Genomic DNA, 25846 nt, shown 5'->3' with positions numbered 1-25846 from the left:
AACCATTCAAATGGGAGATGATCATTAACTGTGAGCAGTATGAGTCCTTTATACACGGGTGTTGTGTGTGAAGATGTGTGCGTAGTGAACAAGTGACACTTGCAAATTACATGATTACATGACATCCCAGTGAGGACACTGGAAATGCATTAATCAAAAACTCACTGGCAGACATACTCATACGTTCACTCTGTACTCTTGCAGTGATGTGAACGATCAACTCACTTTCCTTCTGTGCTTTCTGGCAAAATGTCACCTGTATTTGAAGACTATTCCTGCAGGTTGTTACTGGAATAGAAACTGGACGTCTCCGACACTGTTTTGGAGATGCTCAGGGACGATGCCCCATTGGAGGTGAGGTCCAGGGAGGAGCTGTGTGGTCCTGCCCTGACCACATCCCTGCTGGGCCCTAGATCTGGTATTGCATTCACCTTGGGCTGCTCCATTTCATCCCCAGCCTGGAGAACAGTGGACACTGTGGTCTCCATTCGACTGGCCTTATAAACGCTTGTCTGGGTCTGTAGATAGCGAGTGGACTTGAGTTCCAGGCCTTCATAAGAACCTCGTGGGATGCAGGGGCAGCAGCGGAAGGCTTGTTTAAAACCAGCACGAAACCTGCGCAAGAAAATCACAGATTAGTCTTACTGAGTTTGGTTTATGTACAGATTTTAAAAAGGTATGACTTTATCTGGCTGGTGCATCCAACCAGGGCTGCCAATAACATTTGTATCTAACTTTTTCTAAACACATTTTCTACCTTCTTCTTCTAACAAAGACTAGGAAATTAGCCAGTTTTATTGCTTGTGAACTCAACTCTTCATTAGAGGAAGAATGTGCCATTTCACCTTTGCATTTTGTTTCACTTTAAGGCTGCACTAATTATTTTTATATTACTAATGGATCAAATGAGTGCAAGCAATGTGAAGCAAGTTTCTTGGGGTGACATATGATTCTGCAGTTCCCCTCGGGACCTGGCTCTGAGGCCATGACTAAGTAGCAGCAGACTCAGGCCGAAGGCAAACAATAATTATTTTTATTTAATCTAAGTATAGTCCGTGGTGAGGGTGCGTCTTTGTGCGACTGAAACATGTAGAATGACAAAGATGTTGGATAGGTGAAAACAAAACAACAATGTGTGTGGAAGAGATAGGGTCTCTCGGCCAGAAAGGCGGGTATTTATGAGCGTATTTGTGCTGCTCTGTCTAGGTTTATTCGGGCTGCAATTTTGTTGTGTTGGCTCACTTTCACTGCTCTCTCCAGGTGCAGCAGGCAGGTCTTTTTAGGATAAAAGCCCTCACCAATACACTGTACACTACCTTCTCAGCAACAAAATACAGACAGACACAGTTAGAGGCATAGTGGAGCACGTAGCAATTTGAGAACCAGATATTTCACTCAGGAGAAGAAATCTGGCTCATGACAAATTAATAATGTTACTAATGTTACTCTGTCTTTACTGGACTGTTTGACATTAGGCTTTTAAACTTTATATGGTAATTTGTGATATTTTACATCTTGTGCATCCACCATAAGTGGACAAAAAATCAATTAATGCAAGTTATAAAGAACAGAGCATGTGGAATATTTAATCTTACTATCAACAAAATTGCCTAAAATCCATTAACATCCAACAACATCATCCATCCAATGTTGTACAAATACAACATTAATGGGGCGCATTGAAAGAGCATACAAGAAAGCCTGGATTTTAACTCTTCATTCACTTTTCAGATTCACTTGTTTTCACCAAAAACAATACAACATTATAGTCCTCTACCAACCACATACACCAACACTTTGGGTCTGCTTGAATGCAGATAATATGGCACGATTGTTGGTACAATCATCATGTAAGTTTACAGAAATCCCAGATACATGATGGGTGCCATGGAAGACAATAGGAGATGGTTAAATAAAGACAACAAGCAGAAATGACCATCTGTCTTTATTTTGCCAGACAACAATCTTTAAATCCACTGATGTTTGTTGACAGAGTGCCAACACCACCACAGTATGAGAGTTAATGAGAGTTTCAGTGATAGATGTTTAAGTTTGAAGTTTATTCAAACTTTGGCCCAAGTGAAGTCTTTGCCGTTCAGAGAGTTTCTCTCCAGAGAAGTGACCTTAAAGGGAGCATACTGTGGCAGCTGAGTTGTCAGCTGCCACAGTATGCTCCCTTTAAGGACGAGATAATACTATGTTGTGTGTATGTGTCATTGGCTGCAGTCCTGAAGGACATTATTAATTTAATCTAGTTGTAGAAGTAGTGGACATTTTCCCACTACTTCTCCATCTTATCATAGATTGGAGATAGACGTCTATTGGTGGTCTTTTATACGTAGGCTACATGAAGATAGAGTCAGGGATACTGGAACTGTAATAAATAAATTACATTTCATCCGTGTGTGTGTGTGTGTGTGTGTGTCTGCTGACTGACCTGTCATTGAGGCAGCAGTAGATGATGGGGTTGTACATGGTAGAGCTCATAGCCAGCCACATGATGGCTAGGTAAACCTGCTGGATAAACTGTTCTCCAAACATGTCAGGAAAGAACTGGTACAGTAGGAAGTAGATGTGGTAGGGCAGCCAGCAGATTCCAAAAGTACACACCACCACAATCATCATCTTCACCACCTGTTGGACACATGACAGTCTTAATTTTCACTCTTTTGCTTCCCCTTCCAGTCTGGACGTTAAATTGTCAAAACAGCAGACATCTCAGTCCGGCGCACTTGCACCACAAATAATATACAACACATGCAAAACCTGTCGGGGAAACGCATCAATCACAATACTGTTACAGCAGGTGTTGTCATTTTCCGGCTTGATTTTGAAATCTTTTGACGATGAAAGTTTGGACAGACCTTCTCATTTAATGTTTTTCCCTATTTTTTATTATTTTCTACACTGTTGATTAATATTTGAGACATCAAAACTATAATAGAACCCATGTAGAATTATGTAGTAAACAAAAAGAATTATGTTTTGTATTTTAGAACAGCCTTGCACACTCTTGGCATTCTCTCAATCATCTTCATGAGGTAGACACCTGAAATGGTTTTCTATTAACCTCTGTGCCTTGTCAAGAGTAAATTTGTTGAATTTCTTGCCTTCTTAATGTGTTTGAGACCGTTAGTTGTGTTGTACAAAGGTATGTTTGTTACACAGTTCTATACAGTGAATAGCAACTACTACTGTTTTAATCCATATTATGGCAACAACCACTCAACTAAGTAAAGAGAAACAACAGTCCGTCGTCACTTTAAGACATGAAGGTCAGTCAATCTGGAAAATTTCAAGAAAACCATCGAATGCTATGATGAAACTGGCTGTCATGACCACCCCAGGAAAGGAAGACCAAGAGTTACCTCTGCTGCTGAGGATAAGTTCATTAAAACCTCAGAAATCACAAATTAACAGAAGCTCAGATTGGAGCATGCATGAATGCTTCACAGAGTTCAAGTAGCAGACAAATCTCAACATCAGCTGTTCAGAGGAGACCGTATGAATCAGGCCATCATGGTCGAATTGCTGCAAAGGAGAGTGATGGAGTGCTGCATCAGGTGACCTGGCCTCCACAATTACCCAACGTAAACCCAAATGAGATAGTTTGAGATGAGTTGGACCGCAGAGTGAAGGAAAAGCAGCCAACAAGTGCTTAGCACCCCTGGGAACTCCCTCAAGACTGTCGGAAAAGCATTCCAGGTGACAACCTCATGAAGCTGATTGAGAGAATGCCAAGAATGTGCAAAGCTGTCTTCAAAGCAAAAGAAATGAATAAAAATAAAGAAAAACCATTGAATGAGAAGATATGCCCAAACTTTTGACTGGAACTGTAGATGGGCAGGTGTAACACAGCTGTGAGGCTGTCTCATCAGAGTAACATGATCAAGGAAGGTCGCATGATCAAGGAATTTCTGCAATCAATAGGGAAGACTGAAAAGGAAAAAGACTATTATGGCTTGGCTCTTTTAGTGTGTTTGCAGTACATTTGCAGTACACCCCAGCTTCTCTCCATCTCTCCATTATAGTTTATATAATATATCATATAGTATAGTTTGTGCTAAATCATTGTTGAGACATTTCAAATGTCAACCTCATCACCAAATACATTAGGATACCACCTTGGGGACCATGAATGCGCGTAGATTTCACTACAATCCATCCAGTGTCTAGTCTAGTGAAAAAAGTCTAGGATGTGCTTTAAAAATGTTTTATTTGCAACTAACAGATAGTAAGTTATTTGGCAGAGGAATTGATGGAAGCAGAATTGTTTGGTTCGCACCCCATTATAGCTCACCTCCATGAGACCCTTTTCCAGCAATTGATTCTGGTTCCCTGCTTAGAACGTCTTGTACTATATTCTACTATAAAAAAAAAATGAATGTCACTGACATTTCTTCCAATGCAGGGGTACAAAAAAAAAAACATTACTCAGAGGTGGAAGGTTCTGACTGTGGTCTGTGCACAACAATTTCCTGAGTTGTAAATGGGATGCTCTGGCTACAATTCAACAGTTCTGTTTTTCTCATTACTGGAAGAGGGGTAAGAGGGCCCTGGATAGGTGCTTTGTAAAAAAGTTAGGATTACAAAGGATTACAATGGCATACAATGATATTGCACTTATACAGTAAAAATATATTGATATGACTTCATTATCAAAACGGAGTTCCAATTATTCCATTAAACAATTTCCCCCCTTAGAGACTTGCTAAGTCTCTAGAAGTAAGTAAACTGAGTATAATTGTAATAACTGATGAATTGAACTCATAAGTATAAAATACTGGAACTTAGGGCTCACTGTGAAATCTTGCAGAAACAGTTTTGGTGGATGTTACCCTAAGCGAGCGCAATGTCGTTCAAAAATAGAAAGTTAAAAAAATAAGCCCTTCCTTGAAACCAGTGGACGAATGCAGCAGCTTCAGCATGGGAAAATGACCAATGGTCTGAACAATCACAGTCAAGCATGTGTTCAGTCATATTTCTCCAGTTGTCCTCTCTACTTGGTGCTCGACCAAAATGTGTTAGCCACAATCTGTTGCAAGAATACAAATTAGATAGGGAAGTTTCATTTGTCTCATGGCTTGAACAATAGTTAACTACAGGTAAACAACAGCAATTACTATGGGACAAACAATTGACAAATATCCTCCCACTAAATTAAAGATATCAAAAGTTTAAACGTCACGTCCCTTGTACCAATATCTATGTTTTCATTGCCTTACTTCAACCGTAACTCAGGAGTAAACTGATATAATATTCTGTGAATTAATACATGTCCCTTGGGTAGCTAAGATGATAAGATCAAATCTCTGATCCCAACTATTCAGATGTTTCAGTCTGGAGCAAAATGAGCGAACCACATTGTCATCCTTATAACCAAAGATAGAATAATAAACAAAAGAATCAAATCAAGACATAAAGTGAGGGAGCAATCTAAGATACGAGAAAAGCAAAAGAAAATTCTGATGAAATACAGTCAGTAGAGTTACAAGTGTGCTCAAGTGTTCATAGACTGACATGCAGGGAGCAATCTCAACAGTGCAGGGACAGTTTAGTAAATATGTCACCCAATAGGATTCTCATTTTGTGTTATAGGTTCAGAAAGACGCTGCAATACTGAAACTGTCAACGTAAGAGGACAGGCAGACATAAACATTACAGCCACATCCTGTTCAGGGCTGCAGTGTACATGTGAGGAGGTTAGAATCATTTGTTTACAATAGCTGGTAATCCAAAAGCTGTACAAGCTATACCTTGCGCTTGGCGGTCAGCTGCTCCTTGTAGCGATCCGAAGAGTCTCCTGGAATCTCGCTGGCCCAGAGGGTCAGTCCAACCACCAAATAAGCACAGCCCATCACCAGCAGAGGAAGGAAGTAGAGCAGGATGGCCACACATACATAGTACCTACAACAAAGCATATCCCACATCACAATCAATCACATTATCACATATAAATCAAATAAATTGATTGTTTTTGACTGGAATTGAGAGAAGTGCAGGTTGAGCCTGTACAAAAACAATGATTGCCAACAAAGATGCTGCAACTTACTTCCAGCCAATTATGTAAAACTAATTAGATTAACAGTAACAGTCAATTTTAATGGCGGACATTTTAATGGCAGGCACCTGTCATGTTAAGGCATATCAGGAACAACAGAGTTGTAACTGGTAGCTTTATTTTATGGTTGAATTAATGAGTTAAGATTTTTACATTTGATGTGTCATAGTAGGAAAATCACAGGTAACATTAACAGTGGTTCCAATCAATTCAAGTGTACCAGTAAGACTTTCAGTGTATTTACATGCACCTAAAAGCTCTGCATGCCCACACAGCTGTTATAACTAAGGCCGGGTGGGAGTAAGATTCTGTTACTTAACTCAATGTCCTATTGAGAATGATAAAAATGAGTTGCCGTTGTCTAACAGGTTCAACAAAGCCAGCAGAAGGGTGAAAGGAGGTCTACTTAGGTAGCATTAGTGAAAAGCCTGTTTGGGTTTACTATGGGTGTGCTGGGGCTTTAGGTAACAAGGTCACAATCAACTTCCTTTAGTAAACTGGTAACTTAAACATCATATACACATGACTGTAGTGAGGATATGAGATTAAAGAAACCTAAAGAAACCACTACATGCAAGCAGTGATGGAGTGATGATGAGATTATATTAATTTTGATAAATAATAAATGTTGATAAAAGAATAAGAAACTCTAATTTATATTTGGATGGGAGAAAGCATCACAATGGCAGTGACCAAATATCACAGATTAGCAGTAAGGTTCACAGAGATGTGAGTGAGTGATAAGATGATGACACCATATGTGTTTAAGCCATGGAGAAATATTGCACACTTATCCCGCACAGCAAATGCCTCCTGGCCACCACAGTTTGGACGATCACTCACTGACTACAGTTTTTTAGCCTCCCACGGCAGCCTGCATTCAGAATCTCTAGGCCTTGTGAGACAGTTATGGAGAATGCAGGCTGCCACAACCAGTGCGTTGACTGTGTATTGTACGGAGAAAAATCCTCCATCTCACCGCCAACATACCAAAGGCCTTCTCTACTGTCATGTAAGCCCTCAACAGCCTGTAGTTATATGTTGCTCAGTCCTGAGGGAGGTTTCGTCCTCCAGAGGGTTTCAGGAGGAATGGCTTCAGGGGAAACGCTACATCAGCCACTATGACATGCGGTACGTCCCCCAGGTACTCTGCGTCTGGGAGGAATGTTGGTGGTGGTACATTCAGGGTGTTTTTCTAAAAGTTTCTGAAAAAAACAGTCACTGGTTCTACCAAGTTCCCCAATTTGTGTCACCAGGAATCTGTAGTTTGCATCCACGAGGGCCAGGAGTACAATTGAAAAGTCCCTTTATAATTAAAGGCTTCCACTCTGAGGTGGAGCTGTGATTGCTATATGCTTTCCATCAAGCGCTCCAATGCAATTGGGAAATTGCCACTTCTCCCAGAAGCACTTGGCCACAATAGCCCGTGTTTCTTCAATTGGTTTAGGGAGGAAAGTGGTGCATCATGTGCATTGCAATGGCCCTGGTGGTTTCCAGGATGAGGAGGAGAAGGGAGGTGAAAGATCTGGAGATATAGAAGTGGAAGACGAAGATGAGGATGAGGGAGGAATAAAGAAAGAAAGTGGGGAGATAGTGAGAGGGAGGTGAGGGTAAATGGTGGAGAAGACAGAGCGATGAGGGAGGGAGAGAGGGCCCACACCTACAATTCCAAAAGAAATTGGGTAAACAACCAGATTTTTCACCCTCCCATCCAAGCATACCTCCCCATCCCACCCCAACACAGCCCTTACTATTTCAACAACCCAAACAACACTGCTTACAAATGATTTGCCTAACTTTAATTGCCCATATTTACTGGAAGCATGTGCTATTGAATAAATAGAAATAATACTTATTATCAGGGCTTAAAGCTCTGTCTTTTTTCATTTACCTTAATGTGTTAGCCAGTCTCTGCTTAGCTTCAATTGGCTCTCTGTAGGTAGTTCTTTGTTTACAGAGGTAATTAGGTCTAAGGTATGCCCCTTTTGTGTGTTGACTCTGATACATGCTGAGAAAGTCCAAATATGTCAAGGATGTACAGAAGTTCTTTTGCACTGCCATCTTTGGGATTATCAATGTGAATATTAAAACCACCTACTAAAACAACACATTTGGGGGAGCCGATTCATTAAGGGCTGCTGCACTGTTATTTTCATTTAGCCAAGTTTAAGTTAAAAACCTAAAATCAAGGCTTTCCTTTACAATAAAATCATTGATAAGCAGTGATTTGCCAGCCAGAGACCTGATATTTAATAATGCTAACTTTAAAGTACTAAAATCACTGTCAGAGGCAGACTGTGACTGGCGTGTAACGGGAATCAGATTGGAAACAGTAGCTGTGCGCTTTGGGTAAACTTTCCTTCTGATACTGGTCAACACAGGAATGGCAGACATTGTCATTACCACTCCTGACCACAAGGGAGAGTTAGGGTGGTTTATGGGGGAGGGGGAGTTTTTGCTGGTGATGACCGGTAGTGACCAGTTGTGGATGAGGACTTGCAGTAACAATTAGTCAACATGAGGGAGAGTGCCAGATGGAGATAAGTTGTCAGTTGCATGAGCCAAGGCCATTTGGGTGGATGCCATCCCGACGGAAAAAGGTCAGACATTTCCAGAAGAGATTAAAATTGTCAAAAAATTTTACGTTTCGTGCAATACAGGTGGACTGCTAAAGTGCTGCTAAAATGACCCACGCCGTGATTGAGCGGAGAAATGGGACTGGAAATAAAAATCCCTTTGCCGTTGACCATGAGGGAGTTCAGGAGTTTGATTATGTCCCTTTTAGAAGTTCAGAGGTCTGACTTGGAATATCATTACATCTTATGTGAAGGAAGTTTCGGGCTTCTTAGTGCTTGGCCTTGATGGTGAGAATCTTTCCCCATGATACAAGCAACTTTAGCGCCAAGTCACCGCAGGCTTTTTCTTTACATACTTGATGATTGAGTCTCCAATAATGACTGTGGTTGGTGGGGAAGTGGTCGGTAGTTGCACCTGTGAAGACTGAAAGGATGGGAAAGGATGGTCAGAGGAGGAGGCAAGGGTCCTTCGTGACGCTGGCGTGAAGTGCGGTATGGAGTGGCGGTGGGAGGAGGCAGTGTTAGTGAGCTGTAGGACCCGCACAATGATGGAGGAGGAGGCTGAGATTCCCTCACAAGCAGGGGAAAGTCATGCTGGTTGAGGATGTCAAATCTGTTCTCCAGCATGATGTTGTAGGTTTAAGTGTTAGGAGGGGAATGCCTCCCTTTCCTACTTCGAGTGCCGACCAGGGATGCTTAAAATCTGTGCACCCAATGACTAAAATCTTTTACCTTGTGAAGAGCCTATATATAAACAATCATGATCTAAAAGTGTATTATGAAATATGTCTTAAACCTGGATAAATATTAATAATATAATTATGACAGTGCTTCTGGTGGACACAAAACGCTGACAACATCTGTTGTCTGTACATGGCGTCTAAAGACTAGTCTGTAAAAAACATGAGAATTTTACTGACTAAAACCTGAAAACCAACCAACCAAAATCCTCTGTTGTGACTCGAGCAGACTTTAGACACTGTGTACACTGTGCTAGTGTAGACACTAGCCCAAAGGGGAGTACTACGAGGCAAGATTAGTGGATTTTTTTAGATGTTTATGTTGAGCCTCATGCTAGAGTTTATGATGTCAAAAAGGTGGCTTTTAATCTTGCTAGATCACCATGGTAACTTAAACTGCCAATTTAACCTGGTCCAGATGAGGTTATGTTCAGTGTTTTGCCGTAGTTTTGCAAAGTGTTAAAAAACGCTGCCCTCTTTTCCTGGACGATATTCTCAATGAGAATAGCCTACATTCAGTTGATGATGCAGAAAATCCATTATATCAAACACACACACACACACACACAAATAAATAATACACAGCTGTTCATCCCACCTATGGTTGGTGATCAGTGATCGGTATCGGTATACTGCTTCCAGCAATCAGTGAACGGTATGTATGTAATACATCAGCACATTTGGGAGTTGTGGTCTGTTTTTATCCACGAATTAGAATCCATTAAAAATAATGAAATTGTATTGTATCACTCTAAACTGTGTAGAGCAAGTGTGTATATTGTGTTGAACTGTGTCCAGAGAGGCAAGATCCCCTGACTCCAGCATCCACAGAAAGACAATCTGCTTTTACCTCTGCCAGTGCTGCTGATAAACCTCACAGGCCATTTCCTTGGCAATTAACAACAATTATGTTAATCCCACTGAATACCCGGGAGCACAGGAGCTATCATCAGAGCAAAAATGACCACACACTTAGACACACACACACTGCAAAGTAGGTGTCTTATCCAGTCAAGGGAGAGCATATAATATAATATAATATACTATAATATAATATAATATAATATAATGTAACGTAACGTAACGTAACGTAACGTAACGTAACGTAACGTAACGTAACGTAACGTAACGTAACGTAATATAATATAATAACAAAGGTGAAATGGAAGGAAGTCTAATATACGAAATCTACAGTATTTTTTGTTTATTATCAGTAGTTTGGTTTGTGCTGCTTACAAAGGTTATAATAAACATGGTGTGACAAAATAAGTAATAAATGTCCTTGGAGTAGAGAGATGGGTATGGGACCTAAAGCAGGCCTAGTGGCTGAGCTAGAGACCTCAGGCAGACGGCCTGGTGGCTGGCCAGGGGCTGAGCTAGAGACTTCAGGCAGATGTTGGGATCCCAGGCAGGTGGCCAGGGCACTGGGTAGAGTGATGGAAATCTTTAATTGTGGTTAGCTCTGATCCTGAAGAAAAGCTCGCTGGAGACCATGACATCTTACACAGAAATGTGTGACCCTCAGCCGAGAAGAAAAGATGTGCCTATGGAGAAACAACAGAACAACAGAACACTGCCCTCAAGGTCACACACACAGCACATTTCTCAGACAGAGGACAGTCTATCTTGCAATGTCTGAAGCTTGCACAGATATCACCTGCAACCAGTGGTAGCTGGTCAATAGAGGGCACTATGGCACTGTCCCACCACTCTCCTAGGCCTTAATTGAATAGGATTAAAAGAAATCCTGCGTAAAATCTATACTCTGCATTAAAGTGTAGATTAAAAATACTGTATGTTGTCTAAAGTCACTGATAGGACTATTCCAGGCCTTTTGAGAGAACATTGGAAGAGATGCTCCGAGTCAAAGAGCTTGGGCCGGATCAGCCCAACATCGTAATTAAACAACAAAGACAGGCGGACAGTTTACTCAGTTGTTTTCAAAGAGCTGGCTTACGAAGAAGAAGGCTTGCCTAACTGCATTCAGCAACACCAATGCTTTATTTTATTTACCTGCCTCCTTTTTTCAGCCAGCGCTGCATGGTCATGATGAAAGTGAAACCTCAGAAAATCCTGGTGTTTTTAGAGGATTTTTTATGTGTTTAGTGGATTTTATATCAAGACTAGATGTTCTACAAGTCCACTGTTATGCTCACCAACTTAACCTCATCATGCAGCAGGTGACATCTGACATCTCAACAGATTGCCAGTTCTGTTCTGACTTGGCTGGATTTTCAAGATCTCCCAAGAGAACCAGCGTACTTGATAGAGTTGTGGCAAGCTGTGGCAAGCTGTGACAGCTGTGCTGTGAACACTGTGTTCTAGCATAAAGGTGACCTCCTCCAGTGTTCTGAAACAATCAAGGACTCAGGGGAGTTTAAGCCTACCACGATGGAACCACTAGGAACAGGAGATGATAGCAGCAAGTGGAAATAGGAGATCGCTGCTGCCAAGTGGGAACAGGAAATCACTGTGCCCCAATGGGAACAGGAAGTTGCAGACTCACAAAATCCAAGTCTAATTGACTTGAGTGCAGGGTGGTAGTTGGAAACCTGAGGCTGAGGCTAAGGCTGAGGCTAAGGCTGAGGCTGAGGCTGAGGCTGAGGCTGAGGCTGAGGCATGGCAACTGGGTGGCCAGTGGGGAAGTCACAATCCATACCTTTCCAGTGAACCTCCATCAGGTGTTAAACCAAGGATGGATGGTTTTATGTAGTGAGTGAGAAACCTTAATGTTTACCTCATCAGTGTTGGGGCATCTAGGGTGGATGGAAGGTTGAAATGACAAGTTTGGTGGAAACTGTCTATGTCTACTAGGTCCATATTCTAGTCAGTTCATACTGTCAAGGGTTGGTTGCCAGGAAAACAGGGAACAGCTGGCACAGGTCAGTGACAGGAGCCATCGGTAATGTTATTAGTAACACCTGTACTTTTCTTCACCCTTTCTTTTCACTGAAGTAGAGAATGCAGAGATATGTAATCTAATCTTTAATTAAACCAAGTCAAGCATTCTGCTGCACCTGTTCAATCAATTACTATTTAAACTGTTAACTAAAGCCAATGCACACAGAACTGGTTAGACACTCTGCAGACGGCACTTACCACGAGGCAGAGGAAAATCAATTCAGTGAAAAGGGGAAGCTGGTGCAATAAAGTTATTAGTAGAAATGTGATTTGTATGCACTGAAGGCCCCATAGGAATAATGAGGAGAGAGGAAAACTCTTCAGTAAATCCTTTTGTCTATGAGTGTGTGTCTGGTGTAGGTGTCTTTGAGTGTTTCTCGGAAGCACAGATTGAACACGTCGCACAACATGCTGTTCACATTTGTTATTTGCTGAACACAAATTACAATTTTGAGGAAATGTAGAAGTAGACATATTAAATGTATATCTTGCTTATTGTCGTTGTCATCCTTTATTGGATTTGTTGTTCGAGAGGTACGAAATTGGGTGTAACAGCTTGCTAAATCCCTTACTTGAGTGGAAACGGGCTTAATATCAAGGATAACAAGTAGTAAACATGTGGTTTAACGGTATTGCCTATAGGAGGCAGGAAGGATACAATGATTACAAATAGGGACATGTTAAAAGAAGTAGAAGAAGAAAAGGCATCAACCCTAGGTTCCAATTCTAGGCTCTTTTATTTGCTAAATTGTGTTTGCTATTTCTCAACCCTCAGATGTCTCTTCTTTGCAAAGCCATTAAGTAAACCCATTTTTTTCTGTAAAAGTCAGTGTTTCCATGGCAGGATCAGGGTGTGGGCAAACATGCTGCCAGGGTCAATATTCTGAGAGACAGAGAGGTCCGTAACATCCCACTTTGTTTAAACACTGCTGCATAGCCACATCTCTGCATACATCGCCCCTGAACCACAGATGCCACACAACAAAAATGCTCATGATTCCAGATGCTGTGTCTTCCGGAGTCCTCCAAACACTGAATCATCATTATCATGCGGAGTGAGTTGATGGATTAATTTACTGATCCTACTGATTTGCATGATTAAAGTGGCTTTGAAGGTGGTATGATGATTGGCACCAGATCTAGCTTCACTGGAAAAAACAGCCTTTTCTAGGATTTTGGCTCAACACAGTATGAATAAAAAAATGGTGCCATAAAAAACTGAATCCAGCGTCCAAAATATGTGATTGATGAGATTGGAAAGCTTCTGTAAAACAACTGGTCAGGTAAAAACAACTAAATATTTCTGAGGTGTCACCAAAACACAAGTCAGAGTAAAACAGTGCCTGAAAGTTTTCATGTTTTATTTAACATTTAATCAAAATGAATTAAATGTGGCTTTTTGACACTGATCAACAGATCAGTTAAAAGGACCATTGTGTTGGATTAAGTGGCATCTAGCAATGAAATTACCAATTGCACTCAGCTAAATCTCTCTTCACCCCTACCCTTTTCAAGGAAGGTAGGCATGCATTCCTGCCATCAAATTCAAGTGGCGGCTTAAACGTACAAATTTGAAAATCCCTTGTTTGTCCATTTGGGGCTACTGTAGAAACATGGCAATGGAGTCTGTGAAAGACAACCCACTACCTGCGTATAAAGAGCTCCTCCCAAGGTGACACAAGAACTTTTAGATTCATTTGATTATGCATTATTGAAAACACAATTTAGTTATGAATATACATAGTTATGCACATCATCATCAACATACTATGGACATAGTGAAAACTGCTGGTGGCAGCATCATGCTGTAGGGATGTTTTTCTGCAGCAGGCCCTGGAGCCTTATTAGTGCAGCATAATATAAAAAAGACCTGGAGAAAAACCTGATGCTTTTCACTTTGACATTGTTTTCAATGCAGTTGAGAAAAAATGGTGTGACAAAAATAAGCCTTCAATCAGTATAATATAACTGGATCACTTTTTATACTACTCTTTATACTACAGACACTGTAGGTACTCAGTAGTTATTGGAATTGCTCTGTCATCACACACCTCTTTGCCTTTAATAATTCCACAATGCTGGTGAAGGTATATTGAAAATCGCTTCGTAGTTTGGAAAATATGTCCTGTATTCAGAGCAAAAGTAATCACGTTAATCGCGTGGAATATTCACAATTGAAACAAATGTAGATCAGGGTTTAAAACTGACCTCAAAGTGGCTCCTTGATATGGTTTGGTAATTTTGCACAATTTCAGTTACGTTTTCATATGGCATTAGGGGTTCGCTGTGCGTGGACTTCAACTGCAGAAAACATATAGTAATTCATATTTATTTTTCTGGCAGCAGGTTCAACTGAACCCCGACTTGCTCCTGAAGCATAGCTTCAGTTTGTGAATATGTGTGAAAGAATAGTCTCCTCCAACAAAGATTCCTCTTGTATGAATGATGGGTGAAGGAAGGTGTAATGTAAAAGCACTTTGAGTAGATGAAAGGTGCTATACAAATCAAAAATACAGACCATTTATAGTTTCTGTATGTAGATTCATGTCATACAGAAGTTATACTGATGGAGCATCAACATGTGCAGATCAGATCAGGTGATTACAAAGTTGCTATTTTTCCTCAGGTGATGTCTGCAGTGAAATGTTGCACATTTTACCTGTCAGTGATGACAAGTGTACTGTTTTATGCCGCAGTCTGCTGGGGAGGAAACAAGAACACCAGGCAGCTGCACAAGCTGATTGAAAAGGCTGGCCCAGTGCTGGGTAGGAGCCTGGATTCAGAATCAGAATCAGAATTCCTTTAATAATTCACTGGGGATAGTGGTGGAGAGACGCACATGGAGCAAGCTGCCTCTGTCTATCTAACTAATTGGGCTGGGAAACTAAAAAGGAAAGATCACATCTGGGTGAACCACAAATTACATACATTTGTAGGTAGTTTTCCAACACTCCTTATGGATAGCCAACGCCAATAACTTCATGAGTCACAAATCATGGCCAAAACAGATGTGTTCCAGTTGGTTTCAATATCTTTCAGTGTCCACTGGAAACTCTTTTCTGTGCGGCTTACAGCATTTTCATTTTTAGCTGTGTTTTCTCTAAATGCTGCACACGCATTGTGATATTGAGTACTAACATATCACATTTTCTCCGTTCATTGTACTTGAGTAATTTCTTTAATGAATTGTACTTCTAAGAGTAGGTGTTTTAAGCCCCTTTTTCTTACTCAAGCACATTTGTGATGAAATATGTGTTCCCTTTACTCTATCAAATAGGGCTACACACTTGTCACTTTTACTGATACATGCTGCCAGGTGTGTGTGGTGAATGTGGAGCGAGTGAGCAGTGGACAAAATGACAGTGAAAGCAAGCAGAGCAGCAGAAACGTTTAGCAATAGATGTACAGTTTGTTAATATTAAAGTCTGCAGTCCCGAAGTAGGAATCGATTTCAGTTCTAAAGGAAAACAAACATCTCCCATGTGTTTCCTGACTACGGTCACTGAATGCGCGCGCACACACACACACACACACACACACACACACACACACACACACACACACACACACACACACACACACACACACACACACACACACACACAATGCAGACTGTGGCCAAGCCTCTCCTTTTAGGATTTAGTAAGTGACACAAATATTTTATCTTATTTTGTCTTTGACAGTAGTATTTTGTATTCAGTATTATTATATGTTTTGGAATTTTGGATATGGCACAACTTGTTGAATAACTTCTTTCTGAAGTGGAATTCATGTTCTTAGTTTGTTCTCCCTCTACTACAGAAATCGATGGACTGTGCAATTTAATGTGAGCGGATGTCTCATGACACTGTGATAAATTGATCTAAAACTTGCAATTACTGATATCTGAAGCCAAAGCAGACAGTAAAAGTGACTTTCAAAAGACACTGAAGGACTTAAGGACTCTTTTTGTGACAAGTGACCAGCAAAGTACTTAGTTCTACTTCATACTAAGCATCATTTTGTTTTTTCATTTGTTTTCATGCTATGTACAGTATAAGCTGATGTATTTTGTGCTATATTCATTCATAAATATAGTCCTGACAGCTGCCTAACGGGTGGATGCATTAGAAAAACAAGACCGAGCCTAGCAATAAATGCCTGTTTCAAAGAACTGACATGCATCTATGTTGTCGGGAAGAGAGCTACATCATGTCCATGCCATGACTTGGAGAGAGATGAGCAGCTTTGTTCACAGAGGTTGCACCTAAAATTATTCAACCCCTTTGCACATTAGGTATTTTGGCAAAATGTACTCGACTCAAACAAGAACAATTAAAATAGCTCAACACAACTAATATAACAGGTGGTTTCTCCAAATGAAACAGAATATGCCAGTTTTAATGACTACAGTCTCAAAATGTTATGTCTTAAGTTTGTTCATGCATTTTATGTATTTCCAGTGTCCTCACATATATATCTTTTCTTAAATGAAACATGTATTGACCAAATTCTGATGTGTTTCCAACGGGAAGAAAAGTGCCAAAGTACCATTGGTTTATACCACATTCTGTGACATTGGAATTTTAGCTAACCATAGCCTGTTAAATTCCTACTTAAGCCATGGAACATGGTGCAACAGAGAAAAGCACTGTGTCAGTTACTCCATCTGCTAAAGTCAGTAGAATTAGCTTCTGGGGTTGGGCTGATGTAAGCAAGACTGAACTGAACCAGGTAATATCTAATTCTACCTCTCTGTCACATGTACAATAACTCAGCCGGTCCTGAATGGAACATAATGAGAGCCCACCAGGATAAGTGAACAAACATTAAACTTAACATTCTTCTAAAGTTTAACATCAAGATAAATAAATGACGTTGAACTTTAGAGGGAACTAGGAATTAGGCTCACAGGCTATAGCCAATAGGGTTGATCAGGACCTGGTCAAATGTGGTCTAGGCAGTCTACTGCAGTGTAATCTCCCTTTTTTGCATTTGAAAGCAGGTTTCAGACAGCATTAATTCTTTACCTGAAATGTCTAATATGCTTTCACAACAGTAAGAGGTGCAAAAAACGAAGGATCACTAACTCAGCAATGTAAATGAAGTTTCCCTTGACTTTCCCTTTACCTGCTAATCAGACACTGCAAATCAGAAGCTATTTTCAGTGTTGTTTATAATCCCCTATATAGTATATTATTTAGACAATGAGAGACTTTTTTTCCCCACATTGTACAGCGAAGCAACTGCAGCTGAGGTATTACCTTTTAAGAGCAAAGGGACTCCTTGACAGAGCCCCGCTCCCAAGAGGGCACCAGCAGAACCTCAGCTCCCCATTGATGGATGACAGTTTAGGGAATAACACTGCACTATGTCAACTTGCTGTCAGACAATTTAAATCTATAAAACCTCACTCAACAGAGGCCACAGAAAAAATTACAACAATATAAGTTACTGTGTATAATTTGTCAGTGAGACAAATTATACACAGTAACTTATATTGTTTTAATTTTTGGAGCTGCTGTCTCTTCTCTCCCCCAACGGACAAACGTCCTTCAGACGTTTTTTTTTTTTATTTCTTGGCTGTCAGTGTGTGTGAATATGAACACAAATGCAAACATTCCAAGCAAATATTTAATGCATGGCAACAAATAGGAATTGAGCTCATCCTCAACTCAATGCCAAATAAAAATGACAGCATCAGCATCTATTCTACAGTATGGATGTATTAAAGTGCAGGTTATGTGAAGAAAATGCATGTTTGTATTCATAATTAAGTTGTGAATGTGCACGCTTATTTAAACATGTAGGTGTTTGTATTAGTATAAATTATGAATGAATGTGCTTGTTGGGAGGAAGGGAGGCTGCCTTGCTGGCATTAATCACAAACTCTTGCTTTACAAAAGCCCAATCTATTTCAGGGGGATCACAGAGGACAAGGTGCGTCAAGGTGTGATAATATGTGTTTGAGTGTGTGTCTAATTTATCAAAGGCAGGGTATGCGATGTATTCTAGACACCGTTTTTGTCATATTTGTTGAAATCCTGATGATAGCCCTACAGAATTCACAAAATCAAATGGTTTGACAAAAAAAAAAGAAAAGCCAATATGGTTTCTTTGGCCTGTATTAAGCTCATCCAATCATTTCATTCCATCCAACCTGCCTGTCTACTTACATACCTGCCTACCTGCATGCATCCTACCTGTGAACATGTGAGCTGCAAGTGAGTAGTGACTATGAGGTAATGGTACGTTCGCACGTTTGTTTGTGTTAACGTGTTTGTGGCGTCCAACAGATTTGTTTATTTGTTAGACTGAAATAGCTGAGAGAGGCCGTCACTGGTTGTGTACAGAACAAATGAAAGGCCTGGACATGGAGCCATGGCGGTCGCCGGTCTTCTCCTCACTACCACCGATTAGTTTTAGGCTTTGGAGAGAGCCCTGAAGAGATGGGGTTTTTTTACTTCTACTCTCTATCTTTAAGTGTCTCTCTCTCTGTGTGTATGTGCCTTTTTAGCGTAATATTGATCTATTTTTTGAGATGTAAGTAAATATTCTTTCAAGGATAAAAAGGTGAGTATGGTTCTGTAAACATGAGCACACTGTTAACTCTCATTGCCCTCACAGGGGAATTTAGTGTGGGTTTACTGTTAAAATTAGAACTTTGATCGAGGTTTATTTAAGGGTAAAGACTAAAGGTTAGGTTAGGGGCCATAGTCAGTCCATAAAAAACCTGAGTGAAGCCGTTGCCACATATAATGGCCGTGATATCTAGCATCCTGATTTTTAAGCTTCAGTGCCCCTTTATTCAGAGACTTGCTTGAGTTCGGTGGATATCATAATCATGTTCGCCAGGTCATTGGCATTTATTCCTCAAAATATTCCTGGACTTTGCACTATGAGGCAAAGCGTTAAAAGCTGGCAACCCTTTGGGAGGACATGATGGTCCACAAATGAAAGAACCTGGTCAGGTCCTGTATTAACGTCTCCCTTTCTTTAAATCTGTCTTATCTTAGACAGGAGTTACCTTTTCTAGGCATCTGCATATTGTGGTGGAAATATCAAGATCTTGAGTAAAATAGCATTACCACAGGATTAAAGTACTCCATTAAAAGTAAATGTACAGAAGTATTAGCAGCATAATGTACTTGTCATGACCCGTCCTTGGGTTTTGCTGTTTGTCCTTCTTGCTTCTTTACTTCCTGTTTTATTTTAGTTTCTTACCATTTTCCCTCGTTTCTGGTTTTTGATTCCTCTTCTTGCCTTCGACTCTGCCTCTGCACTTTGTTCCTATACTGGCTTGAATTGTGCATTGTGAGGACTGAAATTAGCTGTTGTACATCAAAGTGGTAGCGTGATTTGGTATTTATCTTCATTGGTACTGCTTGTCATTGTATCTCACGTTTGTCTGAGAAGAGGTGCCTCTTACATTACAGCTTTTTGTCTTTTTGTCTTCTTGCCCTAAAAAAAGCTCAGCAACTCTTGAGCTACTCAGTAATGGCACTCAAGCCTTAAATGAACTGGCACCTATGGTTATGCCATTTCAAAGGTTGTTACACATGGCTTCAGTATTGAGGAGGGCATAGGAGGGTTTCACAATAGTGTATTTGTCTTTCTGTGTAGGTGTGATTATGTTAAGGGCTCTGGTTTGTATGTACACGGGCATTCACAAACAGCATCATCTATAAAAACGTTACTATGAGATGTTACTTTATAATCATCTGATGCAGAATAAACTGTGATAGCTGCAGCAGGGCAACGCCCGAAAAGACCGGGGGCCGGTGGCGTCCATGGTACACTGGAGCCTCGTCACGCTGTCACGGTTTCCACAGCGAGCCCAAGCCCATAATCTGCCTCGCCTTTCCGACTCAGTGGTCAAAGTTTTTGGTTTTCACCCACAGTGGGTGAAAACCAAAAACAGAGAACAATACCATAAACACAAGACGCCGATCTCATCTCACAACCGTCAAGAACATGCTCTTGTTTTCTTTCTCCTCTGGTTTTTTCAGTCCTTGCTAACGAGCCCAGCCGAACACAAACCGAACCCCTCACTCAGTCGAGCCAATGAATGAAAAGCATCTGAAGTAAGGGTGTGTAGGGGCCTATAAACTGTCAGATGTCTATCAAGTGTCCATGTTGCTAAATCAAAGGCATGTGGGGTTTGACCTGGGGTCAGCCTTAATCAGATGTGCCATTTACAGCTTCAGCAGCCAAGCTGAATGACTGCTGCGTTCTCACTCAGCCCCAATGTGTTACTGATTACAGTTTCATTAAAAAAATAATAAGTGTGGCAGGGTTCCCATCATGAAAAATGAAATTGCTTTTGCGCAGCTCATAACAAATTATATTCCCATGGAGAAATGTGACAGAGGCTGCAGAAGGCTGTAGCAGGCTGGCAGCTAAACAGGGTAAAGACTGTTGCTGATGAGCTGAGATGTTGCCTCAGCACAGCTGTGATCAGAGCCAGGCTGCTGTGTCTGAGTGCCTGTGTATGTCTGTTATTACATGGGTGTTTTTCTGTGTTCACTAAACTTTTCTGTGTTCACTGCACTACAAGTGTACCTGCGTTTGTGCCTAAATGTGTATGCTTGCCATCTGAGCCCGTGGAATTACAAACACACAGATGCAAGAAATTGAAGGTTACTGATAAAATGCACAAGTGTGGATAAATCTCTACAAAGAATGCAGCAATTATCCTGATCTTCTAAAGCAGCTTCAGAAGTTTGTCTAGAAGAGCACGGTTTCAGTGTGTGCAACATGAAGATTAAAGTTTGTACAACAATACACGCCTTCTCTTTGATCGTAAATCATAGGGCAAGGGGAAATTAAATTGGTGAAATCTTTGCTTTGGCAGCAATGATACCTTAATAATAATTAATTCCTCTGCACAAGCAATGCAAAATACAGAGTGTTAAATGATTGACAGTGAATTTCACATTAATGTTTAGTCACTGGTATAATATGAAAGGCCTTTGGTTCTGCTTGCAACCCCAAGAGAGATTATATCTCGAGGAAAAGCGACTTGTCAACCCTGACTGTCACTGAGCTGCCAGACCGCGTACTTTTGACGGAACCACAGCCTGACCGCATCAAACTGCACAGAGCTGATGAGGCGTGCAGGAGGTCAGGCAAACAAATGGTGATTTTATAATCGGTGGCACACGGTCAGATGTTTACACTTTCACTTGAACCACACAAAATAAGAAAGGTGGCCCGTTTGCTCATGTTAAAAGCAAGAAATTCACCACAGAATAACCAAATAATGTGGTGGAACAATAATACAGTCTTTGGAATGTGTGAATTATAGAAGAACATATGTTGGGAATGCTTTCAGCATTCACACCAACTAATGAGTCATTACTAGTTTTTTACCGCTCAGTGAGTAATTCATAGTTAATCAGGAGCTACTCAGTAGTCAGTATGTCTATTCATATACTTTCATGAACAAAGCATTACCTAATGATTCATTAATATAGTATCTCCCACTCTGTTCTCTAGTAAGACATTAATGTCTTCTGTACAGTCCTCAATCCAGATTTATTCAGGAACAACAATGCATTCATTATTCAGTCACTCCTGATTTGTGTACCGCAATTTTACAAGCGTACAAGCCAACCTTTGGCTGAAGTGAGAATAAATGCCAGTTTACATAAAAGTGACAAGCAGACCTAAGTGGTAATCATAGTTCTCAGCTTTGACCTGTGGAGCACTGATTTATAAAAAAGAGAACCGACAGGAATCACATGGAAGTGAATGTCATTGTTTGGGTGACTGTTTATACAGTGCATCTGGAAAGTATTCATACCGCTTCACTTTTTCCACGTTTTGTTATGTTACAGCCTTATTCCAAAATGGATTAAATTCTTTTTTTTCCCTCAAACTTCTACACACAATACCACATAAGGACAAAGTGAAAAATGTTTTTTAGAAAATTTTGCAAATTTATTAAAAATAAAACACTCAACTATCGCATGTACATAAATATTCACACCCTTTGCTATGAAACTCAAAATTGAGCTCAGGTGCATCCTGTTTCCTCTGATCAACCTTGAAATGTTTCTACAAGTTGATTGGAGTCTACAAGTTGATTGGAGCTGATTGGAGCTGATTGGTGCTCTGACACGCTGACAGTGCATGTCAATTTTGAGTTTCATAGCAAAGGGTGTGAATATTTATGTACATGTGATATTTGAGTGTTTTATTTTTAATACATTTGCAAAATTTGTGTGGAATTTCGAGAAAAAAAAAACAACGCTGCCCATCCAACTTCATTGAGCTTGAGAGGATGTACAAAGAAGAATGGGAGAAACTCCAGGTCCAGGTGTGCCAAGCTTGTAGCATCATACCCTGAAGAAGACTGGAGGCTGTAATAACTGCCAAAGGTGCTTCAACAAAGTATTGAGTAAAGGGCCAAAAATTGTACTGAAACCTAATATTAAAACATTTCTAATAAAAAGCTGAAAACTAAAATTGCAAGGAACAACAAAATGTGTTTGAACCTGTAAATACTGTGTTTTTTTCTTTAAAATTGCTTTTAAATCCAATTTTTAAAAACATTTACAGATTTTGATTATTATATTATTCTTTTGTTTGCTCTGTAAAGCACGTGGTAAAGCATACATATTTTCTTCAGTTTAGTAGTTGTAGTAGTAGTGACCTTGAAAATAGAAAATGAATGGTGGAGTAAGACTTCAATTAATCTAATTTCTTTTCATCCAACTGAATTCATTTGCCTGTCAGCCTTTTAGAGAGAGCACAATTCCCCTATGATGTGCACAAAAAACACAAAACGCTTACATGATTTTTGCTGCTCGCTATCATTGACACTGAATACAAACAGTTTCCTCCCACATTTTCAGTGAATTCAAAAGTAATTAACGGCGCTTGGTGACTTGTTGAATAGCGGCACCACAGAGAGGCTCACATCTTTTTGAAGTCACACATGGTGTATTCAGGCCAGTCGATGTAGCATACCACCCGGCCGGGGAGTTGGTCCGTGGCGGAGTAGTAGTACTGAGGGAAGGCGAGAAGCAGGGCCAGCACCCAGATCACTCCCACCACCACCTTGGTCTCTGTGGACGACATGCGCTGCTGCAGAGGGTGGATGATGGCCATGTACCTGCATGAGTGAAAACAGAACACAATATGATACATTGATGAGCCTTAAGGCAAGACTCTTGTAGAAGTCCTCCATCAGTCACCATCACCTCTGACATAGTGGCGTCATCATGATCACATACGTATTTACTTTTCAATTAATTAGCACTTCACTACTTGGAACAATAAGCTGAACTGATGTTTCAGAGGTATGCATCAATAACCATCTCATATCTAAGTAGTGTCAAACTGATAAATAAAGGAATCGTTTGACATTTTTGGGAAATACACTTCTTGGTGTTCTTGCTGAGAGATATATAAGAAGATTTATATGACTCTCATATCTGTTTAGTAAATACAAAGCTACAGCCAGCTGCTAGTTTGCTTAGCTTAGCTTAGCATAATGGCTGAAAACAGGGAAACAGCTAGCCTGAGCCATAAATCCATAATTTGTCAGATATAACATGTTATTTGTTGATCTTTAAAGATGCTGGTACCTTTTTCCCTTTGCTTCCAGTCTTTAAGTTAAGCGGCTAGAAATGATGGAGTTATATTTACTTGACATGAAATTAACCAATCATCTCTAATTCCCTTTAAACGCCATGTTGCTATTCAAATGGTGGATTTGGCAAGTCGGAGAAGCAAACAGTTGTAAAATCAAAGTGGAAACCTTAACAGACTGACAGAAAGCCGCCCAAATCTGAGTCTTTCTTCCCGTTAAAGGGGAGTTTTTCCTGACACTTAATATAATATCTGCTGCTGCTCATGTGGGGATTCTTGAATCCTTAATTTTGAATTCCTGAATAGTTGGGTCTCTCTCTTAATTAAGAGTTTGGTCTAGACGTGCTCTTTATGTAAATCATCTTGAGATAACGCTGTTATGAATTGGCACTATAGAAAGTAGAGAAGAAAAAAAAGAGATTAAACTTTAGCTTCTGAAATATAATTCTAAAATAGACAGCCGTGATGGAGCTCAGGATTTACCAGGACATCTGCTTTACTCTAACCAATTTCACTGTGTTTAACTGGACTGTGTGTGTGTGTGTGTGACACCTCGCTGTTATTTGGTGTGGCTCGTGTGTAAATGCACACAGCACTTGTTTCTGCTGCCTGATGAAAATGAAGCAATGTTCATATTTTAGAGAATGTTAGTGACTTATTTCACTCACGCACACACATTATCCCTTGCATGGTGTTCGGGTTTGTGGGACCCGATTTAATCCATTTTCATGTTCTTTATCAAAAGAAAAATGATACGATTAATAATTTTTTCAAACACCAAGGTCAATGAGTCTGAGTTTGAAAAAATTATTAATCCTATCATTTTTCTCTTGATACAAAAATGAAAACAGGTCCCACAGACCCGAACACCATACAAGGGTTATTCAGAATGCTAATTTTTCTCACCCTACCTGGCAGATCCATGATGCCCATGGATATAACTGCAGTCCACACATCAGTACCTCCTATGCAGGAACATCTTACTATCTGAATAATGAGCACTTTGAATAGTAGGAAAATACTGTGCCATTGACTTTAGACTTTAGTTTTTTGTTGGTTAATGACGCAATCGCTTTGCCTCAAGATAGCAATACGGCAACAATGCGCCTGACCATTTTAAGACCAGCAAGCCTATTGGCTCCATTTACACAGAGTCGGCATGAGGCGTGAAATGACAACTGTTTTGGTTGAAAACTAGCAATGGCATTCTTTTGGGCCGGATCTGAGACTGAGTCATTTAAATTCATATTAACTCTTCCAGTTACTTTCTGTCCTCTAAAATGTAGATACTATGCATACAAAGGGCCAGAAGTCTTACATTTTTCTTATGTGAACTGAACACCTACAAAGTGAAGAGGTGCTTCAACCGTACTGTTTCAGTAGTAAATCAAATCATCTCTAACCTCATGAATTAGATTTGTATGCAAGTGTGCTTGATTGTTCACCTAAAGGCAGACTGGAGGAGAGGATAAAGAGTAGTACAGATGAAGGACTGGATGATGTGATCACAAGTTATTTAGGTCGTCGATGAAGGCAAAGTGAAAAAATGCTCATTTGTGTAAGAGTCATCAAATAAAACAGTGTTCCTAAAGGGGAACTCAAACTACACGCTGCAACACAAGAATGTGAAAACACACCCACCATTTAAAAGGAATCTTCTTCTCATCTTCAAGTTTACAGGTCAAACAACACAGTTAACTATGATTTGCCAAAAGTCATGCCAGTGGAAAAAAAAAAAAAAAGTTTCTGTATAGAACTTTGGTTTGATGGGGATGGGAGTTACATTATACAGTGTAGAGTGTCTGCTATGGAGAAGCATAGTCAAACAATTCCCCTCTGTGTTTGAGTAATCATTTCACATTGTCATAATCATGTTCCTTATCGGAGAAATCACAAGGCGCATGAATAACTTCAAATGACCTGGTACATCATTAACACAGGGCCCCGACAGGAAATTAGTTTAAATCACTTTTAGAGGAAGAATCCATTTC

General features: G+C 40.2%; 1 protein-coding gene across 1 annotated transcript in view; it reads right to left on the bottom strand.

Moving 5' to 3' along the window:
- Nucleotides 1-269: 269 nt before the first annotated feature.
- The window catches only part of tacr1a (tachykinin receptor 1a), a 37717-nt gene continuing 12140 nt past the window's right edge, over nucleotides 270-25846 (bottom strand). Inside the window, exons 2-5 of the mRNA XM_070833859.1 lie at nucleotides 23182-23376; nucleotides 5757-5907; nucleotides 2438-2634; nucleotides 270-615 (exon numbers count right to left, since the gene is read on the bottom strand). Coding sequence (XP_070689960.1) covers nucleotides 270-615; nucleotides 2438-2634; nucleotides 5757-5907; nucleotides 23182-23376 — 889 coding nt within the window. The remainder of the gene's footprint in view (nucleotides 616-2437; nucleotides 2635-5756; nucleotides 5908-23181; nucleotides 23377-25846) is intronic.

Source organism: Pempheris klunzingeri, chromosome 7 (assembly GCF_042242105.1).
Source record: "Pempheris klunzingeri isolate RE-2024b chromosome 7, fPemKlu1.hap1, whole genome shotgun sequence".
Classification (NCBI taxonomy): domain Eukaryota; kingdom Metazoa; phylum Chordata; class Actinopteri; order Acropomatiformes; family Pempheridae; genus Pempheris; species Pempheris klunzingeri.
The sequence above is the reverse complement of the archived record's forward strand: the minus strand, read 5'-3'. Positions and strand labels throughout refer to the sequence as shown.